This window comes from Scedosporium apiospermum, assembly GCF_000732125.1.
Source record: "Scedosporium apiospermum strain IHEM 14462 chromosome Unknown SEQ_SAPIO_0092, whole genome shotgun sequence".
In the NCBI taxonomy this organism is placed as follows: Eukaryota; Fungi; Ascomycota; class Sordariomycetes; order Microascales; family Microascaceae; genus Scedosporium; species Scedosporium apiospermum.
In genome coordinates this window covers 171214-187148 of record NW_015971793.1, presented here as the reverse complement: position 1 = coordinate 187148, position 15935 = coordinate 171214, and the positions used below count along the sequence as shown (strand labels likewise).

At 51.0% G+C, this 15935-nt stretch overlaps 2 protein-coding genes and 2 pseudogenes across 2 annotated transcripts; 2 read left to right on the top strand and 2 right to left on the bottom strand.

The window, feature by feature from the left end:
* Window positions 1-2866: 2866 nt before the first annotated feature.
* SAPIO_CDS4438 lies at window positions 2867-3250 on the bottom strand (annotated as a pseudogene; the record flags this gene model as incomplete).
* Window positions 3251-7050: 3800 nt separating this feature from the next.
* SAPIO_CDS4437 lies at window positions 7051-8760 on the top strand (annotated as a pseudogene; the record flags this gene model as incomplete).
* Window positions 8761-10781: 2021 nt separating this feature from the next.
* SAPIO_CDS4436 (uncharacterized protein) lies at window positions 10782-11969 on the bottom strand (the record flags this gene model as incomplete). The annotated part of the gene is made up of 2 exons (XM_016786984.1): window positions 10782-11742; window positions 11833-11969. 2 exons carry the CDS (start codon window positions 11967-11969, stop codon window positions 10782-10784), a joined length of 1098 nt encoding a protein of 365 aa, XP_016643329.1.
* A 2381-nt stretch (window positions 11970-14350) lies between these two features.
* SAPIO_CDS4435 (uncharacterized protein) lies at window positions 14351-15059 on the top strand (the record flags this gene model as incomplete). Its single annotated transcript, XM_016786983.1, has 2 exons — window positions 14351-14982; window positions 15050-15059. 2 exons carry the CDS (start codon window positions 14351-14353, stop codon window positions 15057-15059), a joined length of 642 nt encoding a protein of 213 aa, XP_016643328.1.
* Window positions 15060-15935: the final 876 nt, after the last annotated feature.

The following is a 15935-nucleotide window of genomic DNA, read 5'->3' as shown; positions in this document are numbered from 1 at the left end:
GCTAGGAAAACAATAGGAAAACAATGACACAAATGACACCAATGACATCGGGCCTGTTTAATTGGCGTCTTGCTCGATGGGATCAATGAAAGGAGTCGACATGGGTTCAATTTGACGATTTTGGTCCGCGCTATGCAGTCGACGCGATCAGCGCCATGCTCGCAGATGCACCAACAACAACGTGCAGCACGAGGACTTCGATCGATTCTCTCCCTCTCTCGTCAGAGCTGGATTAATGTTGTGCGTATGCGTAGTAGAAAGGTCACACCTTATTACTCTGCACACTACACGACTTCGTGGTCTGGACGAAATCTCGCGATCGATAAGTGTCCTACGCGCTAATTTGACACGAGAGACACCAACTAGCCTGGAGCAGGCTTGGAAGTCGAAATTAGTGCTTGAAGTATGTAGTAAAGTAGAATCAATGATTCGAAGCCATCAGCCGCCACCCACTTCCACAATTACCACCATCATCTCTCATGGACTAACCCTTGCCCGGGACGACCGGGGTCAGGTCATCACACCAATTGCTTAAATCTCCTTGCCGTTGATGCTATAGCCTACAAGGACAAGTATGAGTCTATTAACAAAAGCCAGAACAATGGCGCTCGAAAGTTATCTGTTCACATCTCGGTCGAGGGATTGGGGGTCACAGCTCCCAGCACGCGTCCGAGTGTCGCCCAAAGAGAGGAGAGAAGTGAGAGATGAAACATTTACCTGCAGCATCATTTGTTCCTACATATACAATGCGGATGAGGAAAAGTCGCCGTTGGTCTCCTTTCCTCACTTCTCCTGTCCTATCACAACCTGCATTGATATTGTTACACGGGGGATACGAATTCCAAAGGAGGAATAATAGGGAACAAGAGGGAATAATGCGGTAGAAGCGAGTACCTCGGTACCACGATGGGATAACCAGACCCAAGACCGGAATATCTGGGACGGATGGTGAAGGGGAGCAGTTTTCTTCTGAGGTCGTTTATCCCAGCCAAAGCCAAACCTTTCGGGGTAGAGTGCATGCATGCAACCCTGGATCAAAACGGTGAGGCCAGCCAGGTTCCATCCGCAGGCTGGCTCAGCTGATCCTCAACTTGACCCAAAAGAATGGAAATGTTTGCTCTCCCAGAAAGATTGATCATCGTCCCAACAAGACACTGGAGCTCTCTACTTCTCAGTCGCATCGTCGCCGAGGAAAAGAAAACGCGACACGCCGTGAATCACTACTACTTCATAGTAGCATAAATGCCTCCTTGTGCCCCGAATGTTTCCACGCACATGCCAAGTTCAGGCCAGCAATACTAGCACCAAATCTAGTGTAGTACCTGCATAAAACTGATCCTGCTGCCCTCCACCTGAAGGTGGGAATATTTAGCGCGATACTGTCTGCGGACATCCAAGACTGAGGCAAAAGTCGGATGTGAGAGCCATCATGTACAAAGGACTTCGTGCACACCACATCACAAAAAGGAGAAAAAGGGGCAAACTTGACAGGAGGGGCGCTTGGACCCTTTCGCAGGCTTCGCCAAAGCTCGGTCACGCGAAACTTGACCGGTGCTCTTAAAAACGTGGTTAGCTAATAATTGTTAAGGACAGAAAAAGAGAGAAAAAAAATAGCGAACAGCCAAGGCTGGATTCGAACGAACCAACTACATCCTTCAGCGCTAATTTCCACAAACAGACATAGAACGTCATCGAACATCACCAAGCATATCAAGAGAATTCATTATTCCAAGGGAATTTTCACATTGCAGATCCTCATGGTATCTTCTTGGAATTAGGACTTTGTTATTTATTCTGTTTCTCTGTTCCTAATCCTGGGAAACCTTTCTGCGAACTGTACACCTCCTGCCCTGATAGAGAGACGAGACTACTTTTCCCAGGCAATTTGAGGAGCTAGCTGCCATAAAAAAAGACCTCCTATCTTGCTCTATCCACCTTGTGTGTGATACCCAGACACTGACCCTTTTTGTATTTTTTCTTTATTTCTTTTCTTTTTGTTGGTTGATTGGTGCGTGTGTGATATCAGAGCCTTGGATGTGCCTCCGCGTTTTGGACAGCGAATCATACCTCAATGGGTTTTTGCCCCCCTGCAAGCATCTGCTCCCATGTGGAGGTTGAGGAACGTTCAGTCTAAACAATAGGAGCTCGGCAACGTCGGGCTGAACCTCCTCGATAGCATTCGACCACCGAGGGACAGGCCCTCTCTTTCTCCGTGGCTTGGACACCCTCGATGGGCGGTCCGGTTCAAGAGACGTGCGTATCATTAGTCCTTGTTCATTTTCGGCGGAATAAATGCTCGCGCTTCGTCGTTGTTGCCGCTGATTAGCCGCAGAGGCGGCGTCCGGACTGATCCCTTCGCGGCTTCGAGGTCCTGGTAGTGAGGCGAAGTGAATTATATCACCATTGCCGAGTCTCATTGGTTCGAGAGCTGCAGGTAGTTCCTGCTCGGACGGATTTAGGACGACGCAGTTCGGTTGAGGAGGGGAAGGGCTTCTAAATAGCCGTATCCGGGGTGACGCCTCCCCATTTCGGTCGGTCTCGTGTAGGTTCGTTTGGGCAGGTTTGATATCATCAATGTCTAGTGGCGTTGGCTCTGGAGCCGCAGGTAGTTCCTGCCGGGGCGTATTTGGGAGGATGCCGCTCGATTCAGTAGGGGAATGGCTCCCAAATAGCCGCATTCTCGGGGGTGATGCCTCTCCGTTGCGATCGGTCTCGCGCAGGTTCGTTTGGACAAGAGCCGGAGTTGGTTGATACTCGATCAAAGGTTCTTCATATTTCCACGACATCCCAGGAAGTATACACCATCTGTCATCCCAGATGCCTCGCCTGGTCCAGGTGTTCTTCACCTCCTCGTAGGCTCGGGTGTTTATGGTCGCAGGACCTGGAACGACTCCATCAACTTCGCGCTGTTGTTGGATTCGCTCGCGCGCTTTCGAAACCTGAAAAACAAATTGATGGAATGGTCGCGAAGCCTCTCGTTCTCCCTCTCGGACTGCCTTCGCTCCGCAATGCGTTGCAGCTCTTCGTCACTCTTTGGTCGTTTCGGTTTCGGCTTGGGAAGGGAGAACAAGGCGGGAGGGCTTTTGGCTTCTACCTCTGAGTCCGTTTCCGACTCGGACTCAAGCTCGAGCGGCTCCTCGTGCTTCCACCCTCCAATACCTCGATAATTTCCAGCAAGCATCTTGTCCCATTTGTCCACCCATATACCTTGTTCGACCCAAAGTTTCTTGACACCTAGAGCAGCGTTCATTTGGAGTGGACCTCCGACAGGTGGCATAACTCCTCCCCCATCGTCTAACTTCCAAACCCGATGCATCTCCTCGTTCCTTTGAACCTTAAACTGCTGGAGAGGAATTGATGCCCTTCGCTCTTCAACATATCGGAAATATCGTTTCTCATGAAGTATCTCCTCTTCGGTAGGTTGGTTCGGACTGTGGGAGAGAGTTGTGGTGCCAGACAGACGAGATTTGTATGATGGTGGAGGCTTTTTCAACCACCCTCTCTCATGATCAAGTTGTTGGGGATCTTTAGCAAGCGGGCCAAGGGCGTCACAAAGGGCAACGAGCCCGTCTCCTCGAATTGTATCCTCCATGGAGCGAGCTTCACCTCCCTGTGTAATGCCAGGAGGAGTAAAGAAATAATAGAGAGAAGAGTAGGATGTGGGCTGAACAGTGGATTTTTTTTTTCTGCATATGTGATGTGTTTACGTGTTGTGTGTGTGTGCTTGCTGAGCTTGTTAGCTTTGACTGAAGTTTGCTGTCTAGGTTGCAGGAATAACGGCGGGAACGAAGAAGCAGACAACCGGTAAAAATGTGGGTATTATTGGCGTGATTATGATTTCGATAGATCCATAGTCCAGTAGCTAGCTGATCATTCCTTCCTTCTTACATGCCTGTGGTTGCTCCTTCCTTCATGCCTACATATCGATCTCTCCTCTACTAGGCATTGAATACTGAGAACAACTCAACTACAGCTTTACCAGCCAAAACGTACTTTACTAACAGCTATCATATCAGAGCCCGGTTTGCAGTTTACAATCGATAAAAAGACATGGGTTTGCCTTTTATGCTTGATAGAGGTTGAGGATGGTCATCATGTTCCCATCCTTTTCCTTTCTCTCAGACCTGTCCTGCTGTCTCTGTACTTCTGGAGACTCAGGATGCTTATCATGCTCCTTTCTCTCAACTCCTTTCTGCTATCTCTCCTCTTCATCCTTCCTTACAGCAGCACTCCACCACAGTTCATCAGCCCAATATGGCTTATACACGTCATCTTGCAATCCTTTCACTTATGCCACTTAACCACCCCTTAACCAGAGAGCCTGAGAGGTTGTGAATGATCCGTTAAACGAACACCTTATCCCCAGAATAGAGAAGACTAGCGAACTCGCCCTCGGCATTGGGTGTGTCCGTTCAAGATCTGGAGATGAGAGTACACTTGCGACATTGGGACGAGGTGATGCCGATATCTAATGGTAATGCTAGCCGCACATTGTGGATTGCTATGGGTCACAGTACTCAGGTGACGGGCATGTCGAGCATTATCAAAAATCTGTTGCCCCCCTAAAGTTCTGATCCTCATGGCAACTCCTTCGGCGCTCACCATACCGCTGGCTTTCCAGGATAAAGGACTTCGCCTGCTTCTATCTCAGTGGCAACTCATATCACCAATTACAAGTACTGGCCCCTGATCCCGAAAATCGGTTTACATACAGATTATCGGGACTTTGGCAACCGAGAGAGAGAGAGACGGGCCATGCCGCAAGGCATTGAGTTCCGCCGGCGTCTCTATCTGCACCTAAACCACAGTGGGCGCCGTCACTGTCCTCGAGTGGGGTGCACATGGAGTTGCCCCGACCCGAATCCCCTGAACCCTCTCCAACCAACCTCTTCAACAAGCAGTGGAAAGACGAAGTCCTCTGTCGAAATGTGAGCCAGGAACTGACGCCATCGAGCGGGGAGCGGATGCGGGTTGCGTGGTACCCTTCAGGGAGGGATGGCTTGTGGGTTGGCAAATGGGATTCGGTTGTGTGGTATTTGGAGGCACAGGAATTCAGCCTTCATCGAAGACATACGGAGTATTAGTATTTGTCATTTATCACTACCGTCCTGGGCAGGGACTAGTGTCGTCTCTCAATTAAGGAAAAACTTCATGTCCCAAGAACGCCTTTTTTTTTTCTTTCTTTTCTTTTCTTTCTCTCCGGGTATCTTTTGCTGGCGATGCCTGTGACCATACATCTCATCTCGAACCTCCATGATGTCATGGAAATATCCGAGGGACTCCCAATGCGTTCAGATGGAGAGTCTGCGGCTCAAGATGAAGGAGGCTAAACCGACGCAACACGACCAATACAAACTTATAAACTTGATCGGATGTTGTCAATGATAGCCAAGGGGCCCGCATATGTGTGGCGTCATGGAATAATATTAGTTTATTTTTATTATTATTATTATTATTTCTTCCTTTGCGGCGACATCACGGCAACCAGATATCACCTGTTATGGATCGAAATAGGAATGGCATGCAGGGGAAAAGGGGGAGGCGAAAACGAGCGAAAACGAAAAGAATGAAAAAAAAGGGAAAGGGGGGGGGGGGGAACGAGAAAGAAAAAGAGATGGGCCGGAAGGATCCCCGAGGCTGTCTCTTAGTCCGCGATGCCGTGAGCCGAGCCGACCCCGTTTCGCTCTCTCCGTCAAGCGGAAACAACCGGAAATCACGGAGCAGCCCATTGACGTCATAGTTTCAGCCCTTCCATCCCATCAGAAGAAGAAAAGAAACAGAGAAGAGTCAAGTGGTCCTGTTAAATTCGATCCCAGAGGTAACCTACTTGGGGCAATCTCTTCCTGCTCTTCAAGTTGGCGGGATTCAGAGAGGACTGGGAGAAGTTTAGCTTCTCGCCGGTTTCCGATCTCGAAATATCTCTGAAGATGACCGATTTCCTTGGCGTCCTTTCCCTTATACGGCTTGGAGGGGGAAAAAAAATCGCCAACATAGTATAGTCTCGGCTGTTAGCTGCAGCTGTGGGAACGACAGGGTTGCGTTTGCGGGATTTGCTTTACCGCAAGTTTCCGGCTTCTTCCCTCCTCCCCCAAGGTGTCTTTCTCCACAAGTGTGCTCTCGTTTCGTCTGCCGCGTGTGAGGTGAGTTGGCATCAATGTTCGCAAATGTATTGAGGCCCAACGAAGCAACCCATCGCCAGATGTGTGGCCACTCTTGGCGCAACGCACACTCTGTGCTGTCTTGTGCCGTGCTAGTGCTGTACCATGGGCCGAGCAAAGGAAAACAAAATAAAGCGCAGAGAGAGAGAGAGAGAGAGATGAGGAGAAAGAAAGAAACCAGGAATAAAAAAATAAATGAAGAAATAATCAATAATAGCGCTTTTGCATCCCACAGCAAAAGCGTCTAGTCGTGGCATGTACTGAGTGGTCTAGATGTTCTGCATGGAAGCCCGAAATTTCACTCATGTTTTTTTTTTCCCGCGTGCCTTTCGTGTACTTTCTTCGGAGTAGCGAAGAGGAAGAGTTTCTGTGACGACCGAGTTCTACGTTCTACGAATACACGCCGGGAGTGTGAGTGGAGGAGGTGGGCAACGAGTGGGCGAGAATGTGCAATCTCCCACACATGGGCGTTGGCCAGGCCTTGGGACGAGTTGGGCCATGGATGACCGTCCTGCTGCCGGTTCTAGTTACTCCCTCGAGCTTTGCCATCGCTCATCAGATATCGACGTGTCGTAAGGTTTTGGCTGCCATGAGATGAAAAAAAAAGTAGGGATATGGACAGTCCACCCACTCCGTGTCGTTTTTTCGTTTAGTATAGTGTTACTCTCTTGTTTTTTTTGTTTCCCCTCGTCCGACTCCTCTTTAATCACATTTGCCAGCCTCTTGCCCGTCCTGCCAGCCCTTTGTTGTTTTTGTTGTTGTTGTTGTTGTGAGAACTGAGAGTTTCGTTTCTCGTCTTTCTCTCTCGTGCTCTCCCTTCTACCCTCCCTCCCTTCTCTCTTTCTCACCGCCTCGAAACCGAAAGTCGAAAGCACTTCCCCCCGAGAAAAAGATGGTATTGTCGCCCTCCTTCGACTCGACAACGGCCGTGCTCGCAAAAAGTGGACTCTTGGACAATGCGTCCACCTTCTCCTTCCGACCGCCCGTTATAACGGATCCCGATTGCGAGATCCAAGACCTGGAGGAACCCTGCCAACACGCACACACCCTGGACGCTCCACCTTGCATCCTTGACCAGGTGCTGTCTCGAGACCTCAAGTCGCAGCTCTCTCACAAAATAGTCAAAAATGACAGCGTCCTAGGCTGCCTCGCTCTCCCTTCGCCATCTCCGTGCATCGATGCTACTAACCTGCATTTCTCCTTTGGAGGAGGACAGGCTGCTGCTGCTGCTGCTGCTGCTGCTGCACATCATGCAGAGCTCCCCGCCGCCACTGCCAATGGTCTTTTCCCTAGAGACCTCTGTCATCACCGGCTCACCGCCATCGGGCCCTTCAAGGACGAGTGGGAAAGGTATCACGACGAAGAGGACGAGGATGATGCCTTTACCTCGTGTGGAGGGTCTAGCTGGGACGAGCCAGGTACCTCGGTGTCCCACACGACGACCATCGTCCCCTGTGACACCGAAGATCAGAACCCGTCGTCGTCCAAGCAATCCGCAGCAACAGAGAAGAACAGCACCTCCAAATCGACGGGCGGCGGCGTCCCGAGCGACACCGTCGCAGGTGCCACGACCGGCTCGGGATCATCCGGGCCGGCTCGTGCGGGAACCAAACGAAGCCGCGCGCCCTCCGACGTCATGTCCTCGGACCACGAGAGCCAACCCTCTCGCCCGCGAAGACTCCGCACCGAAGATCGGCCCCGCGTCATCCTGGCCTGCCCCTTTTACAAGTGGAACCCGGCGCGGTATCGAAACTGCCGCCGTATCCTGCTAACCAAGATAAGCTACGTGAAGCAGCACATCCTCCGCGCGCACCGGATGCCTCCGCACTGCCAGATCTGCAACGCGCTGTTCCAGACGGACGAGCAGCTCCGGCATCACATACGCTCGATGACGTGCACGCGGAGGCCGTACAGCCCGCCCGACGGCGTGACGGAGGATCAAATCTTCCAGCTGCGGAGCCGGGTGAATCAGAAGAATTCTCTCGAGGGCCAGTGGTACGAGGTCTACGATATCATCTTCCCGAACGCGCAGAGGCCCGCCTCGGTGCATCTGGATCCCGAGCTCTCGCAGGATCTCGACGAATTCGTGAGCTACCTGACTACGAACGGACCCGACATCATCCTTGAGAGGATCAAGTTTTCCGATCTCGTGTCCCGGGACAGTCTCCAGGGCATCAACGCCGACACTCTAAGGTCGGATCTATCCTCTGGATTCCAGGAGGTCTACGATCGGTGGTACAAGAGCCGCGCCGGAGAAGAAGGCTCGCCCTCGTCGTCTTCGCTCCCACGACCGGCGGCCAGCGCCCCTCCCGATACGCACATCCTACGTCCTTCCCCGCGCCCACTACCCCCGATAGCAGCCAGCCACCGCGGTCACGGAAGCCTGAACCTCGCGCATCAGACTGCCTTCGCCCTGGGCGGTTCTGATGAGCTTGCCCCGCTTAGGCTTTCGAGGCGGGCAACGCACGACACTGGGCAGAGGGCGTCGCCTCTCGGGGCGCAGATGCCCACTCCGGAGAGGAGTGATCATTGGCACCCTCCAGCTGCAGGGGATAGGAATAATACGCCTGTGACTAGACCGCCGTCCCCTCCGCCGAGGTAGAAATGGTCGAAAAAGCCCAATCTTAAACCCAACTCGCCTCGAAGATGATTCTCAGTTGAGGCGGATGAGGGGGGATTGGGCCGGAGGGGGGGACGAATGCTGGAAAGAGTGGATTCCATTGCCTGTACGGAGAGGAGAGAAGGGAGGAGGGGGAATGGAGAAAAGGACGCCACTCGATGCGAGAGAGAATTGGACATTTGTTTGTGTGAAGCACCATCGATGAAAGAAAGTATCGACAAACCTTGGAATCAAGGAGAATCGATATGCATAGCAGAGGAACCAAAAAAGTTTGTCATTTTCATCACACTGGCATTAGAAATTGGACTGCATCGGGCATCCCTTCCTTCTCTTCTCTTCTCTTTTCCTTAATTCGTCTCCTTTTTTTTTCCCTCTTTTTTCTTTTCTTTTTTCTTCTTATATTTACTATTCCTTGGTCAACTCAACTGATTCTCAGTCACCGCGCCGCTCCTCCTGCTCGTGGGAAGGAAGATGGAGGGGGAGAGGCCAATATCACACGCATACGACATGAGAGCTGGTCGAGACCGTTCTTCCCGAGATGCTTCTTCACCTTCACGGCTGGCCCGTTGCATTTAGGGAAGAGAAAGAGAAAAGCCAACGGGGTAGATGGATTTTCCTTTCTCTCTCTTGGGGATTGATTAACATTGTAATTTTACCTATTTAGAGGACAATTTGTAATTTTTTTTTTTTTTTTTTTTTTGGATATAAATAAAGTGAAAAATAAAGAGAGAGATTTTAGGTCGAAGGGGAGAGGAGGGCACAGCGCCGGGGAGCGGGGAGATTGACGCCCAACTTGGGGCAGCAATGTGAAATATGTAGTTTTTTCTAATATTTCTTATTCTTCCACTACAAACCAAAAGTAATTGTGACCTGATTGTAACTTCGGGATGAGTATTGCACACTATCTTGAGGAGGAAAATCTATCCGAGTGGGATGGAGTTAGGATCGATGTCACATCACAATCTGTATCGGGGGTGAGGTTGGCACTTACATGCGCGGCTTGGGCGGCTATGGATGTTTTGCTTCCTTTCTCCTCTTGATCTTTTTCCTTGATGGGACGCTTGTGATGGAACTACACCCTTGATGTGCTTAAATCTCTGCTGTGGGTTTCTTTTCACGGGCCTTACACGCCTTGAACTAGCAGGGAACAGGGCATGATGCACGGCGGATAGAATCCGCGCGGAGCCGGACCTGGGCGGGGGCACCTTGATAGATCATTCTGGAATAGGGCATCATTGGTTGTGAGTTAGAGTGAGTTAGGAAAGAGGAAGCTTTTCACGTTCTTTCGAGGCCCGACTAGACCCTGGCTCGCACTCGAGAGAACATGAAGGATCTATCCCGTATCCGTGCTGTATCCGTGCTGCATCATGTATCACACATGCAGCCGTCGGGCCCTTTTTGGACGAGCCGTGCCTGCGGGAACCTGGGTTCGCCAATACCCAAGGCTTCGTGTTTGCTATAACGGCCAGACTACAGGACGGGAAGAGAGCCAACACGTTCTAATTCTTCTGCACTTCCCTTCACCTTCCTAATTGTCAGGTTCGCACTTTAACGCATCCGGGCATCCCGCACGTTTGGTTGGTTCTCTGCTGAGCTGGGCATGGTCCTTTTTCTATTCTTGGGACACTTTGCGAGCTCCCCGTCGTTCCAGCCTAACGGAGTAAGGCTGGGCCGCAGTAGGAATCTCGACATGTCACATTTTACTCGTGAATCACCCCCCATCCTGCTGAGTGTGCCGATCGTCATCCCACCCTGAAAAATACCGCAGCTGAAAAAAAATTCGGCACAACATTGATGTACATCAACAAAGTTGGACAGACGACGCCCGCATATTATGGGGGTTCAATAACAACACAGTTTTGATCACATTAGATCTCCAGTTGTATTATCGAGTGTATTTTTCATGTAATGGACCTATCGTATCGTAGCTACGCAAAGAAAAGAAGAAGAAAGGAAATCAGCCACAACTTCACCGCGACAAAATCTCCACCACACACACCCGCTTAACCATTTGGCCGCTCATTCCCAGCAGGGCGGTAATGGTGCATCTTTGTCTTATTACTCAAAGCCTCCACCCGACTCATCATCCTCCTATCCGCCCTCCTCTCCCTCTGCATTTCCCTATCCCGCCTCTCAATCGTAGCCCTCTGCTCCGAGGGGGACAAATGTGCAATGGCCTTTTGGTCAGAGATGCTCAGCGAGGTCATTTTACTCGCCAGCGTGACGTCTCTCTTCTCGGCCTTTGTCAACGCACCCGAGGACCTGGGCGTTAGTTCCGTACAGGTCGCACCGTCTACTGCCGTCTTTTCCGTAGGCGTAGTATAATTGTTGCCTTTGTCCTTTGAGAGGCGAGGAGGGCGGGGCGCAGGCGCGGATCGACTGGCAAGGATCTTGCCCGAGGCGAGAATGAGCGTTCCCTCATCGGAACGAACGTGAAGGCGGGTGGTTGCTATCGTGAGTTGATAGTTTTGACTTTCGGCATCTTGCTTGGAGTAAAAGTCTGAATATTCGGTGGACGGGGAGATGTCGAAGCGGCAGTGGCTCTTGTCGAGCATGTGGCGGCGGATGGCGTGGGGATTGTTTCGTTGGGTGCCGCAGAGGATGCACTCGCGGTACCCCTCGATGACGAGGTAGAGGTAGGAGAGGAGAGTATCCGGGTCTACGAGGAGGGATTCCGGGGAGGGGATGGTGAAGCCGTGGGATTTGGACATGTGCGTGAGATTAGAGTCGAAGTCGGAGGTGGTCTCTCGGCAGAAGAGACAGGTGTCGGGGTCGAATGGTGGTATAGATGGAGGATGCAGTGCGTGGGACTGGGTGTCGGAGTCTGAGTGGATGGAGGCGTCTGAGTTGGCGCCTTCCTCCTCTTCGTCTTCTTCAGATGCACTTGGGTAGTCACCGTAGTCCTTTTCAGGCTCGTGGGCGACGGGGTCTTGCTCGATGAGGCGACGGCGGAGGTTCTCAACACTAGGATTGGAGTGTTAGTTCAGTTCCTGCATAGGGCGCAGTGAATGCAGGGGAAAAAGCCGGGGAGAAAGGGAAATGGTAGGAACATACTGCAATTGGCTCTTCGCATGGGTCCTCATCTCCTGAACACTGGAGAAGCTAACCTCGCATGTCCCGCATCGATGCGATGTCATGCGGAACTGCGATGACGACGTCGCGGTCGCCCGGTCTGGTGTGGCTGTCGCCATTTTTTTATTATATTTTTCGGCAGCCCTTGTTGGCTCAGTGAACGAATGACACGTGAGTTTTGATTTCGTCTCTCAATGGAGGGTGTTGGAGTAACTTGTAACGCGATTCGGGATGTCCAATTGGGATGGAATTGAAACCAGGGGCAAGAAGCAGGAACGGCCGGAGAGGCTGACGGTTTATATACTTCCTGACATCACCATCAGATCAGGGCAAACTTGGGCCGAGAGGGCAAGAGCGCAACTCGAACCTGCCTAAATCGGCTATCTCCGCTCGATCGCTCGGCATCGCTCGGTGCCAAGCTCCGAAGTGGGTCCTCGGCATCGGTGGTGTGGGGAAATCATGCCTTCGGAGCTGCGAAATCTGAGCACGATGACGGCATGGAGCCGGATGAGTCAATATGAGTCAAGATGGTTAAGCGCCGCTTATGGTGAGCCAATGCTTGGAACGGGATTGGCCCGTTTAGAGTTGCAATATTTACGCCCAGGGATGAGGCCAGGCCGTATCGGGGGATTTGTGGCTTGGCTTCTCAGGTCCGGATTATAGAGACATGGTCTGAGGATTGGAATCGACTTGGGACGTCCTGATTTTTCCTCGCGGGGTTGATGCGGCGGCGCAGGGGATAAGGTCACTGTTGAACAGGTCAATCAAATTTACACCCAGAAATAAGTTTCAAGAACGGGATGTTGGCGGCGTAATAAGCTGCGGCACTTCTGCGGCGCAGATATAACCTCATGTTCGTTAACAATCTCTGTTACTTTGAGATTTCGATGTGACTTTTCAAGCCTGCATGCGGAGAAACATAAGGAAGCTGCATCAAATCTTTTGAGCAGTAGAGGTAGGTGAGAACCTCGATACCGTTAACAAGATGAGATCCCATCCGACTCTTTGACTGTCTAATTTTACTTCTATCCTTGGCGCCATTATCCGGGTCCGAATTGCTTCGCAGCGACCCGGCAGTCCCTATCGTGGAGCCTGCAGATGGTTGCGGGTCTAGATTGGTGGCAACGTCATGTCAAATCGATCAATGGCCGATAATGCCAATGCCCCGTGCCAGCGAGTATGAGAAGCCTAGTCTAGTTCTAGATAAAAATAATGCATTCGCCCGCTATGCTGTTCAGACGAGGGGCCCGGGTATACCGGCTGATTATTGCCGGGTGCTAGGGAAGCTCTCTCTCTCTCTCGAAGAAAAAGGGCCTAGGTCCTCTTGTTCTGTCCATCTTTTCGAATACAAATAGAACTGCTATTTCTGGGTTTCAATATTTCTTCGGCATGATCATTTAATCGCTAACTATAGAAATGAAATCCGCAATGAATCCTACGACAACCCGAGAGCGCTAGGTACGATTAGAAAAACGATGAGGAGCACAGGAGGATTCAGTCACAAATTACAAATTCTCCACAAAGCGGAAGAAGAATTCGGATTTTAATACATTTTATAAAAGGGAGTTGGCACAGAAATAGGCCACATGAAGTATACTTGGGCCCAGGATAGCCAGAGACCGCCCAGGACTATAACGGCTTTCGCATATAAGTCACTTTATCCTCGGCTCCGGGAAATATCCATTTCATTCCCCATCTGGCAATCTAGGTTCCGCCATGCAAAATTCGCTCACAAAGATTGCCTTTCGTGCGTAAGGGAGTGGCAGTGAGAGAATGTGGGGATTCCATCTTGGGATTGCATGCCACGTCTGGTGATCCTGGGGGGAGATGGGGCTCTTGGTGATGGGTTCGGCACCGAGGTGAGGCGCGCGGGAGGGTTTCCCGTTCCTGGAATACAGGATCGGAGCGGGTTTTTGCTGCTTCTACATCGCATTCGTCTCCCTTTGACGAATTTGCCAACTTGCTTCTAGAAGAATCGTGCGTAAATAAGCTACATAGGAACGAGTTGAAGAGGAGCGGGAGAGCCAGTTGGTCTCGGCACCGAGACAATTCTCGTTTCCCTCCAAGATTGCGCACCCCGTTCCGTTGCCGTTCGTAGAGGTCAAAATTCAAAAAATGCCTTGGCATGCAAAGATGCATAGCTTTGAAAAGTTACATCACGGGCATTTGAGAGGCATTATTGTGGAAGCTATTCTCGTCGTGATGCCGCTTCAAGCTCATATCTTCCCGCGTACCAAGACCCGTGATCCCTGGAAGAGCTCCCACAGATTCTAGTAATTGAAAATAGATAAAATAGATTGCAGCTCAAGAATAGACCTTCCTACAACGTCTAGCCCGTCTTTTAGGCAATCTACAAATGTCTATATAACCTCTCCGTGGAATCACTCTCGAAGTAAGAATCGAAATTGACAACTCCTCAGACCAGAGACAGCAACATCCTCGTACCAATTCCTCACCCTTCCTTACAGCCAGCCCATCAACTTCACAACAAAATCTCAACATGCGCGCCCCCTCACCTCTTCTCTTCAGCGGGCTCGCCTCCGCAGGAGTCCTCTCCCCCGCCATCCAACCCCGCGCCGCCTCCAAAGCCACAATCCGCTCCGTCACGGCAAACGGCACACTCTGCCCCGACGACACGACCTACACCGTCCACATCAGCCCCGACGAAGACGTCTTCACGATGGGCTTCATTAACAACTGGGTCGCCACGGACCAGCCCTCGACATCGGGAGGCTGCAAGCTCTCCGTGCAGATGAACTACCCGCCCGGGTGCACCACGGCGAATCTCTCCGCCACGGCCAGCGGCTTCATGGACGGCGACGAGACGGTGCAGGGCCTGCTGAACATCGACTACGTGAGCCCAGGGGGCAGGAGGGGAAACTTGATCCGCGAGACGGAGGTGAATTGGCATTGGTCGCTGACAAACCCCGGGATCGTGTGGTTGCATTCGGCGAAGATTAATGGGAATATGGAGGTGAAGAATCAGGAGGGCGTGGATGTGACGGTGGAACTTGATACGAGCATCTTGGTGGAGATTGTGCAGGATGATAGTGTGGGCGGGAAGTTTGAGTTTGAGCAGATTACGATGAATATTACGGATGTGGAGTGGGATGACGACTGGAGAGGATGCACGTAAGTTATCTCAAGTGTCTCCTGGAGAGTCTGAGTATCTATACTGACCTTTTTTGTCGTGTTTTAGTCTTGGTTGATATGAAGTCGAAGGTGGATGCGGATGGGGACCCGGATCTGGACGTGGATGTGAGGCTGTGAAGGTTGGTGAGAGAGGAAGAGGAAGGTTGATTCAAGATGGGTTTCGCATTCAATGTTGTTTGTATATTCCATCCGCGACGAGACATTTAGACGTTCCTTTGATGGTTTTAGAGTTTATCTCGACGGTTTAAGCTGCATCTGAATGAAGTATGCGTTGGGCATTCTACCACTAAGGCTGCGTGGGTGTGGAAGAGGAAGATGGGAACGGAGTTGGCCTCATAACTCACATCGCCGCATCAGGCCTTCCTATCTTCCTCCACTCAATCTTCGAACCCAGAGTACCCTTTATATACCAAATCCAGGGTTGGAATTTTCAAAAGCTATGGGCCCGCGGAGGTCTTCGGGAGTCACTCGACAGCTACGCTTGAACTCCTGGGATCCCCAATAGTACTTGCATCGCGGACTAGAACCACCAACTTTTTTTCCTTCCTCTTTTTTCCTTCTTTTTTTTTCTTTTTCTTCTTCTTTCTTTTGTTTTCTTTTCTTTTTCGTTCTTCTTTCTTTTTTTTCCTCCTCCTCGATGTTTCTTTGATCCTCTCCTGCAATCTGACTTCTTTTTGATCGCCTCAGAACCTGGAAATGCCACTGGTAATTGTTGCTCTCCCCTCAACATATCGGACCGAGTTGAAACTAACAGATGTTCCGACTAGTGAGATATCGTGGTCCTTCGATCAACTTGATGTCTTCCTGATGATGTGTTGCATACGTGATGAGGATCTTGGCCTCTCCAGAGTGGTTCGCCGAGATAGAGTTCCCCATGTTGGTTGACGTCTGGCCCGGCACTAAGAGCAAGTTTCTTTTGACAACTTCGACAC